The sequence below is a fragment of the Plutella xylostella genome, chromosome 31, assembly GCF_932276165.1.
Source record: "Plutella xylostella chromosome 31, ilPluXylo3.1, whole genome shotgun sequence".
NCBI classification, from domain to species: domain Eukaryota; kingdom Metazoa; phylum Arthropoda; class Insecta; order Lepidoptera; family Plutellidae; genus Plutella; species Plutella xylostella.
In genome coordinates, this window is record NC_064011.1 from 70,919 (window position 1) to 96,300 (window position 25,382).

The 25,382-nt window shown below is 41.2% G+C and overlaps 1 protein-coding gene across 1 annotated transcript; it reads right to left on the reverse strand.

Moving 5' to 3' along the window:
• Nucleotides 1-5,479: 5,479 nt before the first annotated feature.
• On the reverse strand, nucleotides 5,480-25,093 carry LOC105390663 (Kv channel-interacting protein 1-like). Its single transcript, XM_048632323.1, has 8 exons — nucleotides 24,932-25,093; nucleotides 9,977-10,101; nucleotides 9,526-9,595; nucleotides 9,336-9,406; nucleotides 8,018-8,140; nucleotides 6,689-6,778; nucleotides 6,110-6,228; nucleotides 5,480-5,624 (listed from the first exon to the last, which is right to left on the reverse strand). The coding sequence occupies exons 1-7, from the start codon at nucleotides 24,933-24,935 to the stop codon at nucleotides 6,118-6,120; spliced, it is 594 nt and encodes a 197-aa protein (XP_048488280.1). The 5' UTR covers nucleotides 24,936-25,093; the 3' UTR covers nucleotides 5,480-5,624; nucleotides 6,110-6,117.
• Between the last annotated feature and the right edge of the window lie 289 nt (nucleotides 25,094-25,382).

The window sequence follows — 25,382 nt, forward strand, 5'->3', positions numbered from 1 at the left end:
ACGGTTTGATTTTTCGGAATAGCATTTTTTCGAAAAAATTCTAGTTGTTTGCAAACATTGAAAATATACCAGTAGAAGAAATAATTCCTCATTGGGAAACATTGTTTCCAGTTTCCACGCCGACGATTTTGACAAAAATGAGGCTTGCGCGACGTCCCTTTCCAGCTATAATCCTCCAAAATTGAAACTCAATAGAAACTATTTTTGATGATGCCAAAAAATAGTCGTAAATAGTCGTGTTTGCCAAAAACATAGTCGTATCATACTTTCGGAGTTAGAGCAATACTTTATGTCTCTCTAGAACTCTAGAACAAACGGTAAAGCCTATCGACTTGGTTAAGGTCTCAAATAATAGTCGTGAAATAGTCGTAATGACAGTCATGCCAAATATCAGAAATAGTCATCAAAAGATAGCAGAGATATAAAGGTACTTTGCTGCAGCCCTGTTGGAGGATTATAGCTGGAGGATATGAAAATATAGAATATCTTTGAAACTACTATGACTATCGGTTTGAATGTTTGAATTATGTCTCAAAAGATTTATTATAATTTTAAGCTTGACAAAAGCTGTTAAATAATGATCTTCTCCTTAGACAGAAAGAGCCCCCCTTATCCGAACGGAGAGTAGTTTGTAAAAATTGACGTTCATCAGAAAATTTTATATTTTTACGATGAATAAAAATTTTGAGTTTGAGTTTGAGTTTTCAAATTCTTCATTCTATTGAGTTTCAATTTTGGGGCATTATAGCTGGAGGGACGTCTTGCGCGTACTTAACTGTGCCCTGTGATAGCTCGCGGTGACTGTGGTGATACTTGCGCGTGTCGTAGGCCTTTAAGGCAAGCAATTTTTTTTTAAATGTTATACATCCTTTTTTATAGAAATGTTATAGGACGTTTTAGCTATTGAACTGTTTTGTCACTCTTTGTCAAGGAACAAATTATTCTAAATTAGGGGCCTACACAGGCTTTGTGCTTAGGGCCCCCGATGCTCTTAATCCGCCACTGCTCAGGGTAGACCATCCTTCAGGTGTTCTCCAAGCTCCAAGTTGTCTCGGCGAACGTGGCACGGTCCAAAGTCCACAAGCGACGACGAACGCAGTCGAATCTTCTCGGTCCTTTCGCGTAGGTATTACGAAGGACCACTAGTTGAGTGTTAGGCTCCTGGTGCTATGCTTCTGGGAACTCCTAACTTCTTCAATGAAACTCAGATAGAATTTAGACAAAACTGTATTGATTAAAATAGGCGCTGATTGTGCAAAAGGCCGAGAAATTTATGTTGCGCGGTCGCGGAGGGCTGAGCGAGAGTGTGTGCCGCGCCGCGATGTCTCGGAGCTAGCATCGCGCGAGTGGTGGAGGCACGAAGATTGCCGAGGATCCCCGAGGCGATGTAGGCAGATTGTAGGTGTAGGCGTTCCGGTCGGAACACATGGTTCGGCGGAGTCTCGGCAAGAACTCAGTGGCATGCGCTCACAAAAACCACATTCAATAAAATTGTTAGGTACTAAGTAGTTAACTAGTTAGTTAAAAGTAACTGACACATTAAAACTGAGCCAGTGATCAGATAGTTTTTTTTTTCATCGAAATATTCACTTGTGACCACAGACATCGGTCATTCCTTGAATTCCCTTTATCTTGAGCACATCATCAAGATCTAAGGAATCTAAAATGATACCTACTTACATACTTATAAATGATAGTTTAGTAACTACCTACCTAACAATTGGGTATTTTAGAAAGTAAATAAAACACAACTTCTCATAATCTACGTAAAGAGTGGTAAAGGTATTATTTATTGAAAACAAAATGCTAAGTAGTTACTTACTTAACTATGTACCTACTTATTCTAGGGTTAAACATTGATATAAATTTGATAAGACAATAATTAAATTTATGTAGCGACAGCATTCTTATAACACAATGCTCTTTGTAAAATATTTAGGTAAATATGTGACTAAGGTGACTGCCGTTAGTCGTGGCTGTTGGATGAAAATAGAATCATGGCCCGGCTGGCGCACTGTCGTGTTTTTAATATGGACGTTTTAGTATAGATTACTATTAAATTTATGATGATTCTTAACTGCTAACCATACTTATTGATAGTGATAACATTATTATTGTTTAAATATTTTAACAAGATTGATAGATTGTAGAGTCAACAAGAAACATAGTTAGGTACCTAGTAAGCCTAATCGTTTATTTACATTCATAATAGTTAGTTAATTAAAATGCTATAAAGAAATGAGAAACAATTGTGTAATTGTAACAAGTAAAACACCGAACTAGGGGCATAATCAATGCCTTTATTATTTCACATTGACATTAATTTATCAATGGTAGGTATTTACCTAATGATTAAGTACCTAGTTACTAAATTATAGTTGGCAACAGTATATGTATTAAGTAGGTACTTTGTAAAAATGATTAAGCTAAGTTATCAATACAACATTCATTGGTCATGTAGTAGATTTGGTACGAATAGTTTAGATTTAGACTTCTGTAATATAATAAGGTAGGTAGGTACTTATATAATATTATGTACTGAAGTAGGTATATGATTTATTTAGAGGTAGGTACAGAAGTCATAAGCACCTACAGAGAAAATTGAAGTTAGCTACTTACATGGAAATAAGTAAGTACTTGTGGAACTTTCATGTTTTTATTTACATTAAATCGGTCCCTCGGTACGAATTGGTAGATATTATACAGGAAGCTATTTATTTAACTATAAATAAGAGCTTTTACCGAACAGTCCTCCTACTCTTGAAAGGCAATGTATTGCGTCTGTCTTGCGTTCCTAACATTAAAAAAATCATATAACTTCTCTTCACAGACGTTTTTCCAAAAAGTTAAAATACTAGCATGATCAGCTAGGTAATGCCTATTTTGAGAACCTAGAAACAATAATATACACACACACACGCACTCACGCCTTGTACTAATGTATCCCTTGCGGGGTAGGCAGAGGTGCATTGCTGCACCCACTTTTCGCCAGAGAAACAATAATATATGCCTAGAATTTAGAAGTTACACAGAAAAAAGGCCTAAAAATTTCGGACAAAATCTAAAATAAACTCCAAATTCCGGGTAGGTACTTGATTCTTAGTGCTAAGTTCTAAAAAAAGGCGTTATCGTGATGAAAGTTAATGTATTTTTAATTTTCACATCGAAGGCACGCGACAAGTCACAACAGAGTACAGCGACGTGCCGGTTGGACTCTCGTGCGGACAGCACTCCCCACACCACCTCCCGCGCGAGGTCCGTGGTGGACCGGCCAGCTCTGTACGCGAACTGTTTATCGGAGAGGAGGTTACCAGCATCTAGGAACATTGTGAGCCGTGCGCTTAGTCCGTTCTCCAGGATCTTTGCTGGTGTAGGAATTATAGCGACTGGTCTATATGCATTGCCGTCTTCTCTCTTACCCTTTCCCTTATACAGCGGTGATATTTTCACCCGTTTGAGGCTTGCTGGGTAGATGCCTTCCTTTATACATCGATTGTATAGGGTGGATAAGGCGACGGCGACCGAGTCAGCTACAAGGCTCAGTAGTTCGCAAGATATATTATAAATATCTTTGCTCGGTTTGCGGGGTATCCTCTTCACGATAATCGCGTAAACTTCATGCGGAGTAAATGGCTTGAGTCGAAGAGAGTGGTCGAGTGGGCGGCGCGTCCCGTGCAGCATGGCCAGCGCGAGCGGCACGGCCGCGGCCGGCGCGCCGCACGCCGCCGCCGCGCCAACGAACTGCTCATTCATCGCATCGAGTAGCTCTCGTTTGGATGAGTAGTTAGAGCCATCAGGACTTTTCACCAAAGCGGTAAAATCGAGTGAGCAGCGGTTGCCGCGGTCCAGCTCAGTGTTAATCACGCCCCACATTGCCTTGCACTTGTTCTCGTTACTGGCAATTTTTTGAGTGAAGTAACTCGTGCGCTCCAGAGCTAGCATACTTTTGTACTTGTCCGTCGTTTCGTTCACCATAGTGTGCAAGTCTGGATCGTCAATTTTAGAGTTGAGTTCTAGTAGGTCGAACAGTAATCTTTTAATGTTAAGAGTGTGATCCGCGCAGTGTGGGGCGCGCGAGACGGAGGCGCACAGTCTAGCTGTAGTACCTATAGAAAGATTACGAAGGCGTTATAAATTTAATTATTATTACTTATACTTAGTTAGTTATACAAATTTATTATTATTACTTATACTTACTTACTAAGAAGAAGGTAGGTAAATAGATTTAATCTTGTACATTACGTTTCTAGTATTGCCAAAGTGATCCACCACAGTTCTTAGTCTAAGTTGCGCTTTCAACGCGAGAAGTAAGTAAGTAAATAGAATTATCACGATCGAGGTTTTAATGAATTTTATATTTCAATAAATACATTAACTGTTCTCTCTAGCGATAGCGATAGTACCTATTGGGATGAAATATAATATATGTATAAACTATAGATAGAAGAATTATTGCGATGTAAAATACATGAACCTATTAAACATGTAACACGTACTTAGGTACTTATTATACATTACATTAACGAGGTAAATTTTGGGTAGGTATTTAATCACTATAATAAAATGATGATTACTTACCTGAAGTAGACAAGTAGGTAAAAATTATTAATAAAAAGATATTCATATTTAAGAAGAGGCAAAGCTAGAATTTAAAAGTCTGATAAGTAATCATTTAAAGTAGACAGAGAAAATTGAATGATGAAATATGATGCTTAAAGGCTTTGATTAATCTAAGCTTAGGTAAAAAATAATAATGTTTTGAGCTTTATCGTGGACATACAATACCTACAGCCCGATATAAAATAGTAGAGAACTATATGTAGAAACTACTTAAGTTAACTAAGTATAACTATTGATTGTTAAAATTTTAGCCGATCGATGTTTAATTGAATAGAGATTATCAATATATCAATCCATTAAAAAGTCTTGACAAAATTATACTTTTTAACCCCCGACGGAAAAAGGGGGTGTTATACCTTGTGTTCTTCTGTATCTGCCTATGGGAGCGTAGCTCCCAAACGGCTTAACCGATTTCCGTTTAGTTTTTTTAGGTCACAGATAATGTTACCGCGAGTGTTCTGAGCCATATTTTATTAAAATAGGCTTAGCCATTCAGAAGTTATGCGACTTTTACTGTTGAATGTAGAGGGTTTTTAACGTTGGGTTATTGACTCTCTCTCTCTCTACTCTTGTTTGTTGGTCTGTGAGTCTGTGGTTCACCGCGGGGGTTGCGACGGGTGCGGGGGCCGCGGCGGGAGCGGGGGGTGCGGGGAGGGGCTCTTCTTCGCCGTTCTCTTCTTGTTCCTCTTCGGAACATGTTCAGCTTTCTGCGTTTCACTCACCTGTAACATGAACAGCATTTCTAAAGTTATTTTGTACAAAATGTTGTAGTTAATGATACCTTTAACATTTTTTTGTGAAATAAAGCAGTGTAATCGCATTGCAATAACTATTGAAATGTCATAATCACCGTCGCGATGACCCTGGCGGGCTCGCTGGGCGCGGGGGCGGCGGCGGCGGGGGCGGGGGCGGGCGCGGGGGCAGCGGCGGGTATAAAAGCGCAGCCCTCCTCCAGCAGCTCGCAGTCCTCCGCTGTCGAGCTCGAGGCACGCACGTCCTCGTTGCTGTGATTGAAAGAGAAGATAGTAATGTGAAAACTATGTAGGTAGATGGCCAATTTCAGAGCGCTAAAATATATACCTAGCCATGATTACTTGTAAGTAGTTATTCTTACAGCCAGCGTGGCTACGGAGTAAACTGGAGCAGCAAGCCTGGATGTTGCAACAAGGCTCACTTGCTATATCACAAGACACCCAGCCGTGGCCTCACCTGCTGTATCACAAGACACCCAGCCGTGGCCTCACCTGCTGTATCACAAGACACCCAGCCGTGGCCTCACCTGCTGTATCACAAGACACCCAGCCGTGGCCTCACCTGCTGTATCACAAGACACCCAGCCGTGGCCTCACCTGCTGTATCACAAGACACCCAGCCGTGGCCTCACCTGCTGTATCACAAGACACCCAGCCGTGGCCTCACCTGCTAGATCACAAGACACCCAGCCGTGGCCTCACCTGCTACATCACAAGACACCCAGCCGTGGCCTCACCTGCTACATCACAAGACGGTGTCGAGCTGGCGCAGCGAGGCGAGCGCGGGCGCGGAGCGGCGCAGCCAGCAAGACAGCTCCTCCAGCGACACCCAGCCGTCGCCGTCCGCGTCCATCAACTGGACATAGAACATGGAATATAATGGAGCTAAAGATGTACGAAAGTAAACGGTACCTACTTTGTATTATAAGTCCGGTGCATCCTGGCAGTCAGTAGCTGACGCTATTCTGCACTACGGTGATAAACACTAAACCAGCTCTAGTCTTTGTCACCGACATACTAAGAAGAACTACTTATTCTTCTTATTCTTTGTTCGTCATGTCACGCCATTTTATCCTATCCTCTCTGTCATATCCTCATTCACTCCACACTCTCTCATATTTTCTCATAAGAACATGATGCTGAAACTTTCTGCCTTTCCAGTAATGATAACAGCTTCACAAACTACTAACTAACTAAGCTTATCTAATATTTTTTTCATAACACGAGAAAAACATATTAACTCAGTGTTGGTTGTTGTTGGGTTGGCTGTCACCAACACGATCAGAACAACAAGAAGTAGTAGGTGTTATACTGACGTGGAAGATCCTGTCGACGTGTTCCTGCGCGGCGCGCGCGCCGGGGGCGGGGCGCGCCGCGCGGCCCAGCAGGTCGTATACTGCTTGCACCTGGGAACAGAACGTCACTTTATACAGGGGGTTCCTCAAATGGATATTTTTTATGTAGCCTGGTTAGTGTCCCACTGCTGGGCAAAGGCCTCCTTATAAATTGACCACCGGTCCCGATCCTGTGCCTCCTCGGCCATTGAGGTAAAAGCTGTGAAGGTCGTCCCGCCATCTCCGTCTGGGTCTTCCGCGACGCCGACGTCCATCACTGGGCACCCACTCGGTGACAATTCTGTCCCACCGGTCCGGATGCATGCGACAGACGTGGCCTGCCCAGGCCCACTTCAGCTTCGCAGTCTGTGCGCCCACATCAGTGATACGAGTCGAGAAGCGTATATATGTTAAACAATTTGTGTAGAAAAGGAGCACCCTGAATAATGATATGATTTTGTTTTAAAGCCCCTAGACGTGCTCCAGTATGTTTAGGAAATGGTGCAAAGAAAGGATCCTCCATCCGGCGGTGGTGTGGCTTGGCGGGCAGCTGCCCAACCGTCAAAGTTTGGAATCTGTATGACTTCATGATTCAATACCACGATATAGGCTTAGGCTTTGATAGTAGTTTATTGATTTCCATCCGAGTTTTGTATCTTGAGTGCCATCCAGTGGTCGCTATTAATACTGGGTGGCGTTGATAGGTCGCCACAGATTTTGTATTTAACCGACACACTTATAAACCTGCGTACAGACTGGCCCAACGAACGCCCAACGATGGATATTTATCACACATAATACAGGGCCGATTACAGCAACGAAGGTCAACGAAACCCGTTCGTTGGCGTTCGTTTGGCCGGTCTGTACGCAGCACCGACACACTTAGCGTCAATACACACGTACCACAACCACACCAAGTCGCAGCGACATAATGTGGTCAAGCTGTGATTACGTGTGAATAGTGTGGCAGCGGCTTTTTGCAGTTGCGTTGTGGCAGGGACAAAATGTCGATGTGGTTGTGTTGTCGCTGTCGTTGCGATGTGGTAACCACGTGGTCGTATGCATTTAATAGGGAGAGGAGGTGGCCGCGGTGCCGCCGCCGCGTGGCGGCGTTGCCGACGCTATGTGGTTGCGATGTGGTCGTATTACACAGGTGGTCGATGACAACGGCAAAATGTGGCACGTGTGAATTGGATTATTCATTTTCAATACAAAATATACGCCCGACCACACGGCGTGGTTGTGGTGTGGCTGTGGCTGTGGTGTGGTTGTGGTACGTCTGAATTGACCCTAAGAAGAGCAACAGCTCACCACGACGAGCAGCTCGTCCCGGGAGATGCGTCCGTCGCCGTCTGCGTCGTAGAGCGCGAACAGCCAGCGCGCCTGCTCCCGCACCGAGCCGCGCGCCGCCAGCGACGCCAGCGACAGGAACTCCTGAGGAAGTAAAACCGCATTTACATTTATCTGACGTGTGGTGTCGTGACGCGTCAGAAGCATATCGGTTTCATACATTTAATATGGTGAGGGACATATTTGTATGTCGTGTTGTGTCGCGACGCGTTATACGAAATGTACGAAATGTAAGTGTGTCGGGAGCTTTAGCTTATTGTTACCCAAGAGGTGAAAGCTGCTTATTTAGTCCCCAAGGCTAGGGTTGAAATGAGCTTATAGCCCGAGGGGCTCAATAAGAGATTCTATATAAGTACCTACGTCAAGCCGTCCCGTCGGATTAAAGACAGCTAACTGGTAGTGGCTGCAATAGGAAGGCCTCAACATATTGTACAGTGTTTTAAATAACCCCTCATCTCCCCAATACCTGAAGTGCAAGTTTTCGTTTTTGTGTTCTCATTCTCAGGGTAGAGCCTTGAGGTCGGTAGAAAACAAATTGTTGAGCATTCCTGATCATAATGCTGCCTCCTATAGCGATTCATTTGCAATGAAGGCAGCATGTTTGTGGAACTCCTTGCCAGAGGAAGTACGACAGTCACCATCAATGGCAACTTTTAAAAAAAATGTTAGACATCACTATTTTGAATCATTAGGTTGGCAGGTAAAATAGATAAATAGGTATATATATTTATATTTATGTAGTATTATTTATATAAGTATGATGTAATTTTTTATAAGTTATATATTTTTATATAAGTTATATGTTATAATATTATGTTTATTTTATGTTGTAATCATGCACTGTTAATTTAAGGTTAGATTTAAACCATAGGCTAATTTCTCTCTGTTAATTATTAATTGTACCTACTCAAATTAGTTAAAGGATCTAATGTCATTTATCTTTCACCCAGTCGTAGGTTGGCTGGAAGAAATTGCTTTTTGGCAATAAGCCCGCCTTTGTATACGTCTTGTGTTTTGATTTGTAACTGTTCTCTTTTATGTTTGCTTGTGTATGTGTACAATAAAGTGTATATAAATAAATAAATAAATAAATAAGGCCGAGAACAGAGTTTTGTATAGCTTCTTAGCTTCTGTGAAACCTATTTCCAGCAATGGGCGATTATTTATTGGTTGACGATAGTGAACCATGACATGTGTGCATCTATGGCTGGCAGCACACTCTTCCAATCATCCTAACTTTATTCAAGTAAGGAGGTAAGTATATATATGTGAATATTACCTCGAAGTTGACTCTGCCGTCCTGCTTCCGCTTGATGCTGTTGAACACGAGTCGCGCGTACTGCGTTGCATCTGGGAAACAGATCGTTGAATTAATTAAACCATTAAATTAAATCCAAATTGAACTTATAAGTATGTGGTACCTACCTAATGTACCTAATATTAGAAACTCGCAGAAGCAAATAACGTACCTCCAAGTGGGAAGAACTGGCAGAAGATGTTTTTGAAGGCCTCTTCGTCTACCACGCCCGATGGACATTCCTGAAATAACCATAGAGACTTTTATTTATATCGTGTTCATAAAGTACACAATCATTCAAAAGTCTCATCATTCCAAAGTACACAATCAAAATATCTACTAGGTACAGTCATCATAAATACATTTTAGTAATCATGCACAACGGACGGATAGATTACACCGGAAACTTATCACTATTCTAGTACAGGTTAGAAGTAAGCCAAAACTACTAGGTTTAGACCACGTAAAAATTATACCACTCTTCTATTACAGGTTGGCGTAAGACAAAACTACGGCTCGGTAGTTTGATTTAGTCTTGTGAGAAACATGTCGTTCCCGGGTCACCATAAACGATTAACAGTGGGTAATTTCGTACTAGGCTCGCATAATGCCCAAAGAGTTACCTGCTTGAACCCGCGGTACATGAGCTTGATCTCGTGCTGCGAGAACCTGGTGGCGGCGGCGAGCGCGGCGGGCGGCTCGGGGCGGTGGCGCGGCGGCAGCAGCACCGACTCCTCTATCTCTTCCTCTGCAATGAAGGGAGAGGGGGGTTAGAGTGGGATGGATAGTGATTTGTGGAGTACCTTGTGGGGAAAAGTTTGTAAAATCGTCATCAGATCATCCAAAAATCGTCCACAGCTGGATATATAGGTATGGGACTATTCTAGTCTAGACTATAGACTTTCATCTATCACATCATCCGTCCAGCCGGCTTGAGGGCGACCCACACTACATTGTCATTCAACATTTCGGAAATAAAACTCAATCAAAACACGCGCTCACAGAAAAATGTATTCAAATCTACGATTCGCAAAACTCATAGTTATTTTAGTTTCCCTTTTTTCGGGTCAAGCGAGGGTTGAAATTTCGATCCAACTTTTATAATAAACTGGTGGAAAACAGAAGTAATTTTCTGGTCGTATGAGTTTTGGCTTCGCTACATGTCGTCGCATATATTACTATGTTAGTAAACATAATGTTACCTACAACAGGGGAGGGTGTAAATACAAGATAGTCAGCCGATAAGCCCAAGACACTGAACAGACACCGCTACGCTAGGTAGGGAGTGGGTGCGGTAAACTGCGGTAACTCTTATTAGATTTTACGTTACTTCGTTGTTGTAATATGTTTAAAGTACCTACCTAGATACTTATTATTATTGTGTTAATAAATATAATTAGCACCAACAGTTTTACTAGACGTTAGGTTTATAAAATCTTCCATTTATCATAACATCGATAATATTTTAGCTGAAAAACCTACCTACTTCTTATTTTATCCAAATCAGAAAATCTTTTACATTAGGATTTAATCATCTGTTACATTGGAATACTTGGAATTTAAGTTATTATTCGGATTTCATCCACTTCCATTTTTCATGATTAATTCATTCGGTTGTTCAAAAGGCTCCGTTTTAGGTAAAGTAACGGCTGTGTACAGTGTGGGAGGAATGATCTATGAATAAACATGGAGGAGATGAAGCCTGCTCTTAAATAAACGCTGTACACAAGAGTTATCTACTGACAGTTTAAATGAAATCAGCGGCCGCTACACGGGTTTGTTATTGATGTCGATAAACTCGTTTAATGCGCGTTCCACCAATCTCAACGCTGCATTTATGCCGAATCGCGATATAGCGACGTTTATCTACGTTGATACTGAACCCGTGCAGCGGCAGCTGCTTACAAGGGTAATCTACTGACAGTTGAAGTAAAATCGGCTCAATATACAGTCATAGTTGCTTGCGAGTCACCTCTGACTACCTCTTCAAGCTTTACAGTCGTGAGCATAATAATGATGTACTTATGTATGTAAACAGTTACAGTTACTAGTTATTCTCACTCTCAGCAGGGTAGGCAGATCTGTGTAGTGCACCCAATACCTACTTATAGTTACCTATCTATCTACCTATTTGACGACCGAATGGCGCAGTGGTTAGTGACCCTGACTACTGAGCCGAAGGTCCCGGGTTCAATTCCCGGCTGGGGCAGATATTTGTTTAAAGACAAATATTTTTACTCGGGTCTTGGGTGTTGATATTTATATTTAATATGTATCTATCTATGTATTTGTGTAGATAAATCAGCTGTCCTATACCCATAACACAGGCTCTGCCTAGCTTGGGGTCGGATGGACGTGTGTGAAGATGTCCCCACATATTATTATTATTATTATATTATTAATCTATACCTACCTATATATTCTATCATTTCCCAGTTGGCAAAATGTTTGCCCCGACTGAGTTAGCGGCGTATCGTGAGTACTATGGTACCCCGAGTGATCACAGTTTTCTAGTTTTGCGCTAACTCTATTCAATTCACAATATAGTAAAGATTTTCCATACAAACATTCTAGGAGATCAGTAAGACGCTAACGACAAGGCTAAGGGTGGGTATTTCAGGCACAAATTAATAAGGAAACACATTTGACTTGGCTCGAGAACCCCTGAGGCGGTCGGTGCTTAGTTTGTGTGCCTACCTACCTAATTATGAAGTAAAATTTGGCAATTTCCTTCAACGCATTCATTTTTGTTGACAAAGGACCAAGTTTCGCCAACACGCCATTAAAACAAATGAGAGCGGCCAAAGTTTCTTTCTGCAAGAAACGTCCGGTACTTTTAACTTTGCAAGACCCTTAAGGTTTTTGTATTTGTATGTTAAAAATCTTATTTATAGAAGTCCATTTAGTTCTGGGGATTCAAAGTAAGTACTTATTTCAAAGCAACGTATGAGAAAGGTCATCTGCCTACTTATTCTGGAAAACGATTCTATTAGTAAGAGAGGCTACGCGGTAGGGGGTATATCAAGTTGCGATGCGGTCAAGAAGGTTGAACCTAAAGTCAGTAGTATCCATCATATCCATAGTATCAGGCAGTTTAGCACATAGCCACTTTCTCTAGGTAACGACATTGCTTACTTACGAGTATATTGAGGAGGCTGGCATTTTTATATCTTTATTACACCGATAATTCTAATAATATAGATTTGAAATAAATACCTGAACAAAAAGGCACAAGGTTCTGCATTGGTTATCTCTGTGGGGATGTAAACTTACATTACTTATATTAAATCGCTTTAAGATCGCTCCACAGCCCAGAATAGGCTCGCGGCTCCAAAGCTCTTTGAGTGGAGTTGGTCTTTTGAAACGCGAACTCATTTAGTTGTTGATGAATGCGCGCAACATGGCGGCGGCGGTGCGAGTGGAAACATACAGTCAAATAGGCCGCAGTTTAGATGTAGCCTGGTGCAGCAGGTAAATAGGTTAGGCTGAAGGCTACAATTATAAATAAAAACTGTTTTAGAATATCATTAAAATTATATTTAGGTTCTGATCTGAATTAATTAAAGGAACATTCCTCCTGTTGTGGAAAACTCTCTTACGGAGCTTTATTTCAGACATAGTATACGATTTTTTCCAAAGTTACGGAAATAAACGTACTTACGAGTATGTAATTAATCTCAATACTCGTATCTAGAACAATAGTTTTTTCTGAGCATCGCCATCAACTAGCTGTATTAATATACAGGACATTGCAAAAGTGGTTTACTTTACTAAATTACTAAGCCCCATCCTTCGCATTCCCATTCGGCTTACTATACTTACATTTTTTAAACATCTTAAACGACGGGTCCACGTTCTCATAGTACAGAGAATCCTAGTTCGACGACCAAGGTTTATATATACCTATAAACTGGACTGTTTTTTCAAATAAAGATTATTTATCTTATGGAGATGCTGGAGGTGTTGGAGCATCCCCATGCAAAGGGAGGATCCTCCGACCAGGCCGGGTGGTGTGGCCTGGCGGGCAGCTGCCCAACGGTTAGCGTTGGGGATTTCTATATATTGCAGAGTAGGTGAGAAACTTCGAATGCGCGATGTAGGATTTTCATAGTAATTTGCATAGTTCCCATACATCTTCTCTGTATTGCGTTCCGAGCGCCATCTGTTGATCTTCGTCTGAACTAGTGGCTAGGAGTCCGCCACATCACTCCCCCACCGAGACCGGAGGGCGATAGTCTTCAGTGCAGCCGAGAGTCTTGATTGCCAGCCAGTGCCGCGTAGTCCGCAGTGAGTCGGGACTGTGAGTGCGGTGAGGAGTCCCCAGTGGGTCGGGGTGATGCTGCAGTGGCGATGTCCACGGTGAGTCGGGATGAGCCTGCAGTGGAGCATGGTGGCAGAGTGCTGCGTCAACCAGGAGAGGATGGCTCTGCTTGCTGACCGGCCGAAGTGCAGTGGTGCTGTGCCAAGTTGCTGGTATGGGTCGAGGGTGTGACCAGGCCTGCGCGTTCGCTGCATGCTGGTGGTCATGATGCCCTTTGAGACCGGATGCTGGCTGGTTGGCTCCAGGGGCTGCTTGCTGAGAGTTCTGCTGCACGGCTGTTGAGGTGAGGAGAGAAAGTCGATGGAAGATGGCGTGGAGGCTGCTCTGCGGGTCTTCAGAAGGCTGCGCTGATGTTCTTCACGGGGTCACCAGTATGGAGATGCTGGAGGTGTTGGAGCATCCCCATGCATAGGGAGGATCCTCCGACCAGGCCGGGTGGTGTGGCCTGGCGGGCAGCTGCCCAACGGTTAGCGTTGGGGATTTCTATATATTGCAGAGTAGGTGAGAAACTTCGAATGCGCGATGTAGGATTTTCATAGTAATTTGCGTAGTTCCCATACATCTTCTCTGTATTGCGTTCCGAGCGCCATCTGTTGATCTTCGTCTGAACTAGTGGCTAGGAGTCCGCCACAATCTGTTATATTATTTTACATTTGGCTTGCACTGTTCGTTCAGTAGAAACAACTTGTTATTCTATGGTAGAATGTACAACGCATTTCAGTTGACGCAGCGAGGCAGCCACTCGGTCGCTGATGCCTCCGATATCGAATCAGAACATCGGCGATCGAACGCACTGCGACTAAACAATAAACATGCCACCTACAGAGGACAAAAAACTACTTATGTGTGTTAACTACTACCTAAGTACCTACTTGCATATGGGTAGCAATTCTGAAGGCATTATTTTGTGAATATCTTGGTATCACAATTTCTTCCTTATTAATAACACTTTGTTCTATATCAATAAACTTTGCTTCTACTACCAGCTACCAGCAACCTGAGCAACAGAGGCTACCAAACCTTTTCACATCCACGTAAATCCATAGACTTACAACTTTTCTGTAAAAATAGTTTACCTACTTATAGTTCCTTACATTCGGCCTTTCCTACTTTGTTTTCCATAACACAGTATGTAAGTATTACAATACATGAGAGAACGTGGGTGAATGGGATCGCACCCACGCGTAGGCAAGTAGTTATAAGTACATTAAGGTAGGTAGGTACGTATGTTACAATAACAATAACACAGACAGAACAGAGAAATGTAGCTAACTACTGTAGCTTCATGTATAAGTACTTCTATCTGGTTGAAGTTTCATACAACGCGTGTCAATGACGTATTGTTTATCGACTTCAACAAACACTTTCACCGCTCTTTCGGAATAGACCACCGAGAACATCACTGAGAAAATTCTACCCAGTATATTCATGAAGGAACTTCACATGACAGTATAATGTACATAGCTAAATACATAATAAATATAAGTAGGTTTGCCAGCGACTGGCAGTCAAAGCGTCTGATATTACTGAAGTAAATTCTATTTAGCGTTTGTTTTGCTCGAAGTAAAATGGATAAGATGGTTTGTGTAACACACACGCACACATTATGCGTATATGTTAGTGTGTGTGCGTATGTGTGTGTGTGTGTGTATAAATAAGTAATTAGCGGTTTTGTTCAATGGTAATTGTGGTTTATTCGTAAACGGCCCTTTTGTTATTTGAACAAATATTGTAATGCAAACTAATCTCATTTTAATTAGAAAATATTCATTTGCGAAACCGCTCACATTATTATCATACCAGTAAAGGCGTATAATTAAAACTATACCTATGTGTTTGTTTATAGTCTGTATTTTAAAGTTTAAAGTAGTTTACAGGACGTGGTAGATAAAATATGTAACGATTAATGGAATTCGAACTAAAATAAAGGTAAGAGCAACGCATCATAGACCTCTGCCTGATTGTGGATTAAAGTAAATAATATTATAGCATATGGAGACATCTCACACAGAGTCATCCGACCTCAAACTAGGTAGAGCCTGTAATATGTGTATCGGACAGCTGATATATACACAGATAGATATAAGTACCTACATAAACATCCCGCGTACAAATACCTGTATTTAAACAAATATCCACCGCGGCCGGGAATCAAATCCGGGACCTTCGGCATAGCTGTCTAGTCACTAACTACTACACCATCAGATCGTCCAAATGACTGTCATAATCACTCTCAATCAACCTCCTTTAACTAGTTCCACTGTTGATAGGCCTCTACCAAGAAGCGCCACGACACCCCTTTCAAACTGTTTAAGATAATCACTCATCTAGGGACCCCACAACGTTACCTTTAGCTACAGACTGATTTTATTTTATTTGTGGACATTAAATAATAAATCCTGCCGTTACATTTCCGGCTCCAATCTTGCACATCATTTATCCTGATACTCTGCAAATGCGTCCCGCTGCTGAAAATATTTACGAGTGAAATAAAATACATTCGCAACGTGGAGTGACGTCACGCGTCGCGTGAATAGTTGTAGCATCTGTCTACCAGTCGCTCTTCGACCATCAGTCGCGGTACTATATTGCTATTACGAGTTATGAGACTACAGTGTACAATGTGCCTAATATAAAGTCAACCTACGCTCGCTACCTTAGCGATGTAACGGTTCCTCCACAGTCAATTGACCCATGAACGGTTAGCAAAATTTTTCGTCCAACGATTGTTTTGATAGTTTTTTTGAAACTTACAAGTTAAAAAAGCGTGTCCCCTGTTTACTTATAATCATTCTAATTCTCTAATCTCTCAAATTATCTCCGGCCATGTGTACAGTCCAACTATAAAGTCATGACAATAAAGAGTGCGATTTTGCAAAGACTTTTTTATCTTTATCAGTTATTTACTTACATTTTAAAAATAAAATATCGTTTGGATATGGCCTTTTACGGATTTGTCCTTTAATAAATATAATACATCAATTAAATACGGTCTGTAACAATTAGTTAGAATCCATTTCCGTTTTCAGGACTTTATAGTTTTACTGTAGCTGTGTCCCGAGTACCTAGGTACTCTGTGGCGGCGGCTGTGCCGGAAGTGCACTGCGATGGCCGCCGCCGTCCCCCGCAATGTACCTGTCATGATCTATGGATATTACGAAGAAATTGTGTGTCAGTTGTCTTACAATGTCTCACAAATAATATGTTTAATTTTTGTTAATAAAAGCCTATATTCTTGGTATCTCGTTCCTTATCAATTTTATTTACAAATAAAACAAACATAATGAGTCAAGTATCTTCATCCGGTGATTTTACACGATTCTTGAGACCTGAGAGATTCGATGTAGATCCAAGTTCCACGGGAGCCGAGCTGAAGTGGCGGCACTGGAAAAAGGCGTTTGACAATTTTATATCCGCTGGAGACTCGCCGCTTCCGAACTCGGTAAAATTAAAAATACTAATAAATCACCTATCACCAAGTGTGTTCAGCATAATTCAAGACACCGACGACTATGAGGGGGCGCTGAAACAACTAAATAATACATACGTTAAGCCACATAACGAAATTCATGCTCGGCATATGTTATCTACGCGCAAGCAACTCCCCGGAGAATCAATCGATGAATATTTACGGGCTCTAAAAGTCCTGTCTCTGAATTGTAATTTCAAAGAAATAACTGCCGAAGGCTATAAAACAGAATATATTCGAGACGCCTTTATCTCCGGCATAAGCTCCAAAAGTATCAGACAGAGATTACTAGAAAACCTAACGCTAACCCTTGAAGAAGCTCACAACCAAGCTAGCTCATTAGAAATGGCCGATAAAAACTGTCAGAGCTACACTAATACCGCAAACTATGTACCCACTTTAAGCGCTGTAAACTCCGAAGTGCAAGAAAGTAAACCAACAGTGTGCGCTGCCGGGCAACAAATTAAAAAAAAATCATGCTTCTTTTGTGGCGGAAATGTCTTGCACAGAAGGTTCAAATGCCCAGCATATAACTCTGTTTGCCAATTGTGCTCAAAGAAAGGGCACTTCGCAAGTGTCTGCAGAGGAACTTCTACGGTAAACACCATAAATCCGCAGGAAGATGCAGAACATACGACAGCATTAATTTTAGCTGCCTCCCCTGCAAGTCTGAGCAAAGCCACTATCCCAGTTACCATTAACGACTCCCATGCAGATGCAATTATAGACACTGGGAGCTCCGTAAGTTTCATTAACCTTTCGCTAGCTGAAACACTGGGATTAAAGAAAAGAAAATGCCAACATCAGATAACTTTGGCCTCTTTGGATCACACTTCCTCAGTAGAAGGGCTGTGCATTGCCACCCTTAAAATAAGGAAGCATACTTACAAGAAGCAACCTCTTTTGATTGTAAATCGACTCTGTGCTGATGTGATTCTTGGGCATGACATTCTGAAAAATCATTCATCACTGGAATTAGATTTTGGAGGAAATTTAGAACCACTTAAAATATGCAACGTGATGGCTGCCTCTGTACCACCGGCGACAATCTTCTCTAACCTCACATCAGACATAAAACCCGTTGCAATCAAATCACGACGGTATAGCGATGAAGACAAGAAATTCATAGCAGAAGAGATAAATAAATTATTGGAAGATAAGGTAATAGAACCATGCGTATCTCCATGGCGCGCTCAAGTTCTTGTAGCTGGCGGAGGCATGCATAGGAAGCGTCTAGTTATTGATTATTCACTCACCATCAACAGATATACCGAACTCGACGCATTCCCGCTGCCCAATATAGAATCAATTGTTTCAGAGGTTGCAAAATACAACTACTTTAGCCAGATTGACTTAAAAAGTGCATATCATCAAGTACCTATACTAGAGAGCGAAAAAAAGTATACTGCCTTCGAAGCCGACGGAAATCAATACCAGTTTACCAGAATACCGTTCGGCGTCACTAATGGTGTTGCAGCATTTCAAAGAACTCTTCACTATATCATAACAACGGAGAAACTACCAGCTACATATGCGTATTTAGATGACGTCACTGTCTGTGGAAATAATAAAGATGAACATGACGTAAACTTGAAGAAATTTATGGACGCAGTAGAAAAATACAAGCTCACTTTGAACAAAGACAAAAGCATATTCGGCAGTGAGTCCATAAATCTACTTGGCTACACCATTAAGAACAATGCGATCACACCCGACGAGAAAAGGCTACAACCACTTATGGATTTACCAGTGCCAAACGACACGGCTTCGTTAAAACGTGCACTGGGAATGTTTGCACATTATTCGAAGTGGATAAGTAACTTTTCAGAAAAGATTAGCCCTCTTGTCAATAGAAATGTATTTCCCCTAACTCAACAAGAGATTGAAAAATTTGAAACCCTCAAGCACGACATTGCTAAATCTTGTTTAACTGCTATTGATGCAAAAGAAACGTTCACGGTCGAAACTGATGCTTCCGAACACTCATTAGCGGCGACTCTAACTCAGAAGGGTCGACCCGTTGCATTTTTCTCAAGGAGCTTAAATGATTCGGAACGCAGACAAAGTTCCATAGAAAAGGAAGCTGGTGCTATCGTAGAATCACTACGAAAATGGCGACACTACCTAATTGGAAAACATTTTATTCTTGTGACAGACCAACAATCAGTTTCATTCATGTTTAACCAAAAACATAGCAGTAAAATAAAGAACGAAAAATTGGAAAGATGGCGTCTAGAATTATCATGCTTTAAATACGACATTATATACCGCCCAGGAAAGGAAAACATAGTCGCTGACGCTCTATCAAGAGTCTGTGCATCAACAAACACGAACAGACTGATCGAAGCGCACGATCAGTTATGCCATCCTGGCGTAACTCGAATGTATCACTGGGTTAAGTCAAAAAACCTTCCATACTCGCTTGAAGATATTAGAGCCCTGACCGCAAGATGCCAGACATGCGCTGAAATAAAACCAAGATTTATCAGAAAACAAGGTGAATTAATAAAAGCGACCTCAACATTCGAGCGGTTGAATATAGATTTTAAAGGGCCTCTACCTACAAATAACAATAACAGGTATATCCTTACGATCATCGACGAATATTCAAGATTCCCATTTGCTTTCCCATGCAAGGATGTAACTGCTAGCACGGTAATAAGCTGCTTAAAAGAGCTATTCTGCATATTTGGAACGCCACTTTATATCCATTCTGACCGTGGGGCTTCCTTCATGTCCGAAGAGTTAAGGAAGTTCTTAATACCACTCGGCGTTGCGTGTAGTAGAACCACACCATATAACCCGCAAGGAAATGGACAGGTAGAACGTCTGAATGGAACTTTATGGAGATCTGTCCAACTGTCCCTCAGATCTAAGAACCTGCCAACGGAGAGCTGGCAACTTGTGCTATCGACGGCTCTACATTCTATACGTTCGTTACTTTGTACGTCCACGAACACAACTCCTCATGAACGTATGTTCAATCATCCTCGAAGGTCACCGAACGGGGATTCACTTCCATCATGGCTGATGACTCCGGGACCTGTACTACTAAAAAAAATTTTTCGAAACTCAAAATATGACAACATAGTTGAACGAGTGCAACTTATTGAGGCCAATCCGGCATACTCGCATGTACAGCTACCGGATGGCCGTGAGACTACTGTCTCAAACCGACAATTAGCACCTTTCCCGCACGAAGGCGAAGCTGATGATGATGACACCCCCAATGACGATGCTGATGATGATGGCACTCCCAATGACGCTCCCGATGATGTCCTATCTGACGATGAAGAGCCTACGCCTGAACCCCGCCGCTCTGCCAGAGAGAGACGAGCGCCGACGTATTTAAGGGATTATGCTATAGAATAAACTGACCGGGGGAGAATGTCATGATCTATGGATATTACGAAGAAATTGTGTGTCAGTTGTCTTACAATGTCTCACAAATAATATGTTTTATTTTTGTTAATAAAAGCCTATATTCTTGGTATCTCGTTCCTTATCAGTACCACCACTCACAGCCTGATATTATAATAATTTATCTATCAATGTACTCTACTATCACTACAGGCAGGCTTTAGGGTTTTACATAGGTATAATGTATAGTAATTTATTCAAATTACTAGGTGAGAGGAAGAAGCTTCATTGACAAAAGTACCTAGAGATAAACATAACGATGTCAGCGTTATAGCACACAATGTATCAAGACAAGGGTTAATATTAAATCCTCTTTCACACGCAACCTTGTATGTATAATGTTATATACAGCAGTTGAATGTCAGTGGCTGTGTTCACAGATTATAAGATTAGGTGTGAGTTAATTAGCGACCCTGAGAGTCTGCGGATTATCCTGTGTGCATCGCTAATCCGCTACTCTGTGGCCATTCTTTGCACGTATTGAGTGTCTCTGTGTGTGTGTGTGTAGACCTCACTGGGCATTTAATTTGCTTTGGATTTGTTTTTAATCCTCGAAATTAATGGAGCGTGTTATATTTTCCAACATTCATCAATAAGTAACTAAATATTTCACTAAATCTGTAGTGCGTATTACGCATTAGACGACCGAATGGCATAGTGGTTAGTGACCTGACTACTGAGCCGATGGTCCCGGGTTCGATTCCCGGCTGGGGCAGATATTTGTTTAAACACAGATATTTGTTCTCGGGTCTTGGATGTGCCCGTAAAATGGCAATAGGCCTATTACATTGGGACTAACATACAACACTCTGGCGAAAAGTGGGTGCAGCAATGCACCTCTGCCTACCCCGCAAGGGAGTACATTAGTACAAGGCGTGAGTGCGTGTGTGTGTGTTTTTGTTTAGCTAGCTAGGTATAATCAAATTGAATTTGTAATATTATTACCCATATAGTGTCAAGATAATTTTCATGAAATCCCAACATCGAACTAACAACAAATAGCAAACACAACTCGCGACACGCAATGCCAGCGCCATCTTGTGCAGACATTTTTGAGCAAAACTTTTAATTAAAACTGCGCAGCCACTTGACTCTCGCCTCGACAGCACCTACCCGGTTCCCGCGCGCGGTAATTAATTATTGTTTAAATGTTATACGTCAGCAACTTGTGCTGTGGGGTTACTGCAGATTGGCAAAAAACGAACGAAGGCTGTCATGCTATCGGTACGTTTAATGCAGCGACATAGAGTCACAACTCGGAACAACTCATCTAAACTTAGTTAAACACTAGACAAGAAAGAGGGGTGATAAGCTTAAAGTTTATATTTGTATCTCTGTGTGTGTATTTGTCTGTGTAAGCGTAGCTCCCAAACGGCTGAATAGATTTTCGTTTTTTCTGGTTAATGATAGATAATGTTACCCCGAGTGTTCTTAGCCATATTTAATCAAAATCGGATAAGCCGTTCAAAAGTTATGCGAATTTTAGTAAATTTCGAGGGTTCCTAACGTTGGTTAGGTTATTCGTAAGGTAGAGTGCTCCTCTAGAGCGACTCTCATAGTTAATTTTGTTGGAAACTTGTCACATTAGAGAGGAATTGAAGCTATGTTTCCAACCCGCGATCAAGAATCAGTATTATAATAGGCTGACATAAAGGATAAGAGTGGAATTAGACTCCGGCTAATTATTTTTGTAAGAAATAATATTTGTGAGCAAAAAAATAACTATTTTCCTTGGGCTTTAAAAGCTATCGAGAAAAACGACATCCGGCCATAGATATTAGGGATCTAAAATGAAATGTTTTTTTTGAATAATCGTTATTACTTATCCTAACTAATATTATAAATGCGAAAGTAACTGTGTCTGTCTGTTACTCTTTCACGCCAAACTACTAAAGAGCGGTGGTAGCTCAGTCGGGTAAGCGCCCGCTTCTCACGCAAGAGATGCGGGTTCGAATCCCGGCGCTGACATGTACCAATGAGAACTCATTTTAACTTAAGTACAATGTATACTATCGCTCTTACGGTGAAGGAAAACATCGTGAGGAAACCTGCATATATCTAGATTTAGCACATCTATAGATATGTGAACCCACCAATCCGCAGTGGACCAGCGTGGTGGGAAATGGTCCAAACTTAGGAAGGCAGTTCAGACCTTGGGGATATGCACAAAGGTTCCACTCGAGAGAGCCAGGTGCAGGTACTTACACCCCCACAGAGAATAGAATAGAATACTAAACGGATTTGAATGAAATTTGGTATAGATATGATCTAGACCCTGAGAAAGAACATAGGCAATTTTATATCCCGGAATTCCCACGGGAAAACTTTTAAGGCGAAGCGAAGCTCGCGGGTACGGCTAGTTCTATTATATTGTAAATAGTACATAACGAAAGAGTAATGAAACAGAGAGTGCCTCTCTATGTCCCCAGCACATGTGGGACCCACAACATAATTAATTATAATAAAGAGATAATTAAGCAAATTTATGAAAACATTACTGTAATTTTATGGCAACATTTCCGTATTACCTCACTACAGTTATCCGTGTTTGAGCCACAAGCATTATGTGTTGGCGGTGCGTGAACTAAGGTCGGTCGCACACTACAGTTCGTGAGTGTAATGTAGCGTGCGGGTGTCCTTAGCAGTGGGGGGATACCCGCTTGTATGATTTTAGCATGTGGAGTGCGACGTATTATAATAATTATGATATGATTCAGTGCATTGCACTCATAAAAAAACAGTGATACGGCTCGCAACGTACACGTGCAAAGCGGGTGGCTCGTTTGCCTCCTTACGTTTGCCGCTTACCTCTCACTATCCCTTCGGGTATTACAGTCGTGAGCATTATGTAGGTATGTACGTTTACAAATAAGGAAAAAGTTAAAGTTATACTCAATGTTTTAACTTTTTTTGGTGTTGGTATTTGTTTCTGCTGCAAAGTTAGCGTTGTAGAACTCTACCAGCTTTTTGGTATAAAGATTTCTTCAGCCATCGCCGCCGACGACAATCTCTTTGAAATCAGAAACAATCAAAATTCCAACAGATGTTTTTTTAATGAATCCCTAATACTCATAACAAAAGATGTTATTGCCTTTGAACCCATCGTAGATAGATTCATAAAATATAGTACTTTCAAATTAAGAACAGCCAAAACAATGAAAGTTGAAATAGGTGCTTCTTTGAATTTTTCAGCAACGAAACCAAGAAAGCATAAAAAAGTTTGCTACGGTGGTGGTGTAGTAGCGCTACGCGCGTGCTACGGGCTACGACGGCGTAGCACATAGCTACGCGGCTACGAGCTACGAGCTACGAGGCGTAGGCATCTAGACTTCAGACTAGACTGCGACTCTTATTATTATCTTGGTGTTAATGTTTTTTTTTTTAAATACTTTCCAAATTTTAAAATAATTATGAAAGCATATTCATAGGAGTGTGTCACATTTACTCAAAAGCTACGGCTTATAAGGATACAATGCCATGTATGGCTTGGCTTCGTATTTAAGTAAAAGAATAATTTTATAAAGTAAACAGTTCTGTTGTAAGGATTTTGAATGGAAAGTGTTCAATCAAAAGGAAATTTATTCCGATTCCGAATATTATCATTTAACTCTATTGCCTAAGTTTAGAGTCCCATCATGCAACTTAGCATTACTCTTATCTAACTAGCTTTTTCCGCAAGTTTCGCATCCCCTAAAACCGTTTTCATAGCCAGAATTCTAATTTAAAGTACTCATATAAAACCTATAATTTGTTAATCCAGGGTATCAGTATGTTGTAGTTTATTAAAATGTTGTCCATCCTTTTCATGTGAAAGAGTAACAAATAGCTATTCATTCATCCATACTTTTCAAGTTTATAATATTATTAGTAGGATAAGAGATGATTAAGAACCTATTTGTACAGTAATAGATATTATTTATCAAGAACATAATCACAAGTAAACTACAATAAAATGTAGGACTGAGATCGACAGACTTAGCGCTTAGGAGTAGCAAGCAACATTACTAAAAGTTATATTATAAATTTTATTTAATAAATAAATCCATGATAGAAGTGGATATTACAATATTACCCTCCGAAGAACTATCAATCACTCTTTGTCAGTCACTCGATCAATCACAAAACGTCAGATATGGATTTAACGGCGTGTAAAACTTGATATTTCAAGGGCTAACCTCTTGCTTTCTTTTGTTATTGTTTGACATTAGAGTTAAACACTAAAATTTTACACACTTGGTGATATTATAAGATAAAGCTTAACTATTTGAACTAATTTTAATTCAGGAGCTCGTAAAATGTCTCCCGCACCGTGTGGAAAATCAATAATTCGAACGTAAATTTTAAAACTTGAAAAAAGTTTTTACTCACGCATTATTTCTTAAACCTCCGTGCTTGCGGACTCCTTGCTGTCAAAGAAGGTGAAGACTCTTCGAATGCGAACTATTTTGAGTGATATTCAGTAAACAGGTGGTTGGGTCGTGTTTGGCAGCGCGCGGCGGGCGGGCGGCGGCGGCGGGCGGGCGGCGCGGGCGGGCGCCGACTGTGCATGGTCTGAGCTCTGGTTTCGGAGGGAAAAAACACGCGTGCGTATTACACACCTTCACCCTAAACTGCCTTATCTCCCGGCCTTTTCATATCGATGTCTACCTTATATTGTTGGTAGTAAAATTCACATTTCTCTGAAACTCAGTTCCGGGATTGTTTAGAAACTGTAGCGTTGTATTTGAAGCGCGAATTCCGACTCAAATATTTTGTGAATAAGGTTGCCATTGAAACAATTAGGGTGAAATATGTTAAGTTGAATTATTAAGACTGTCAT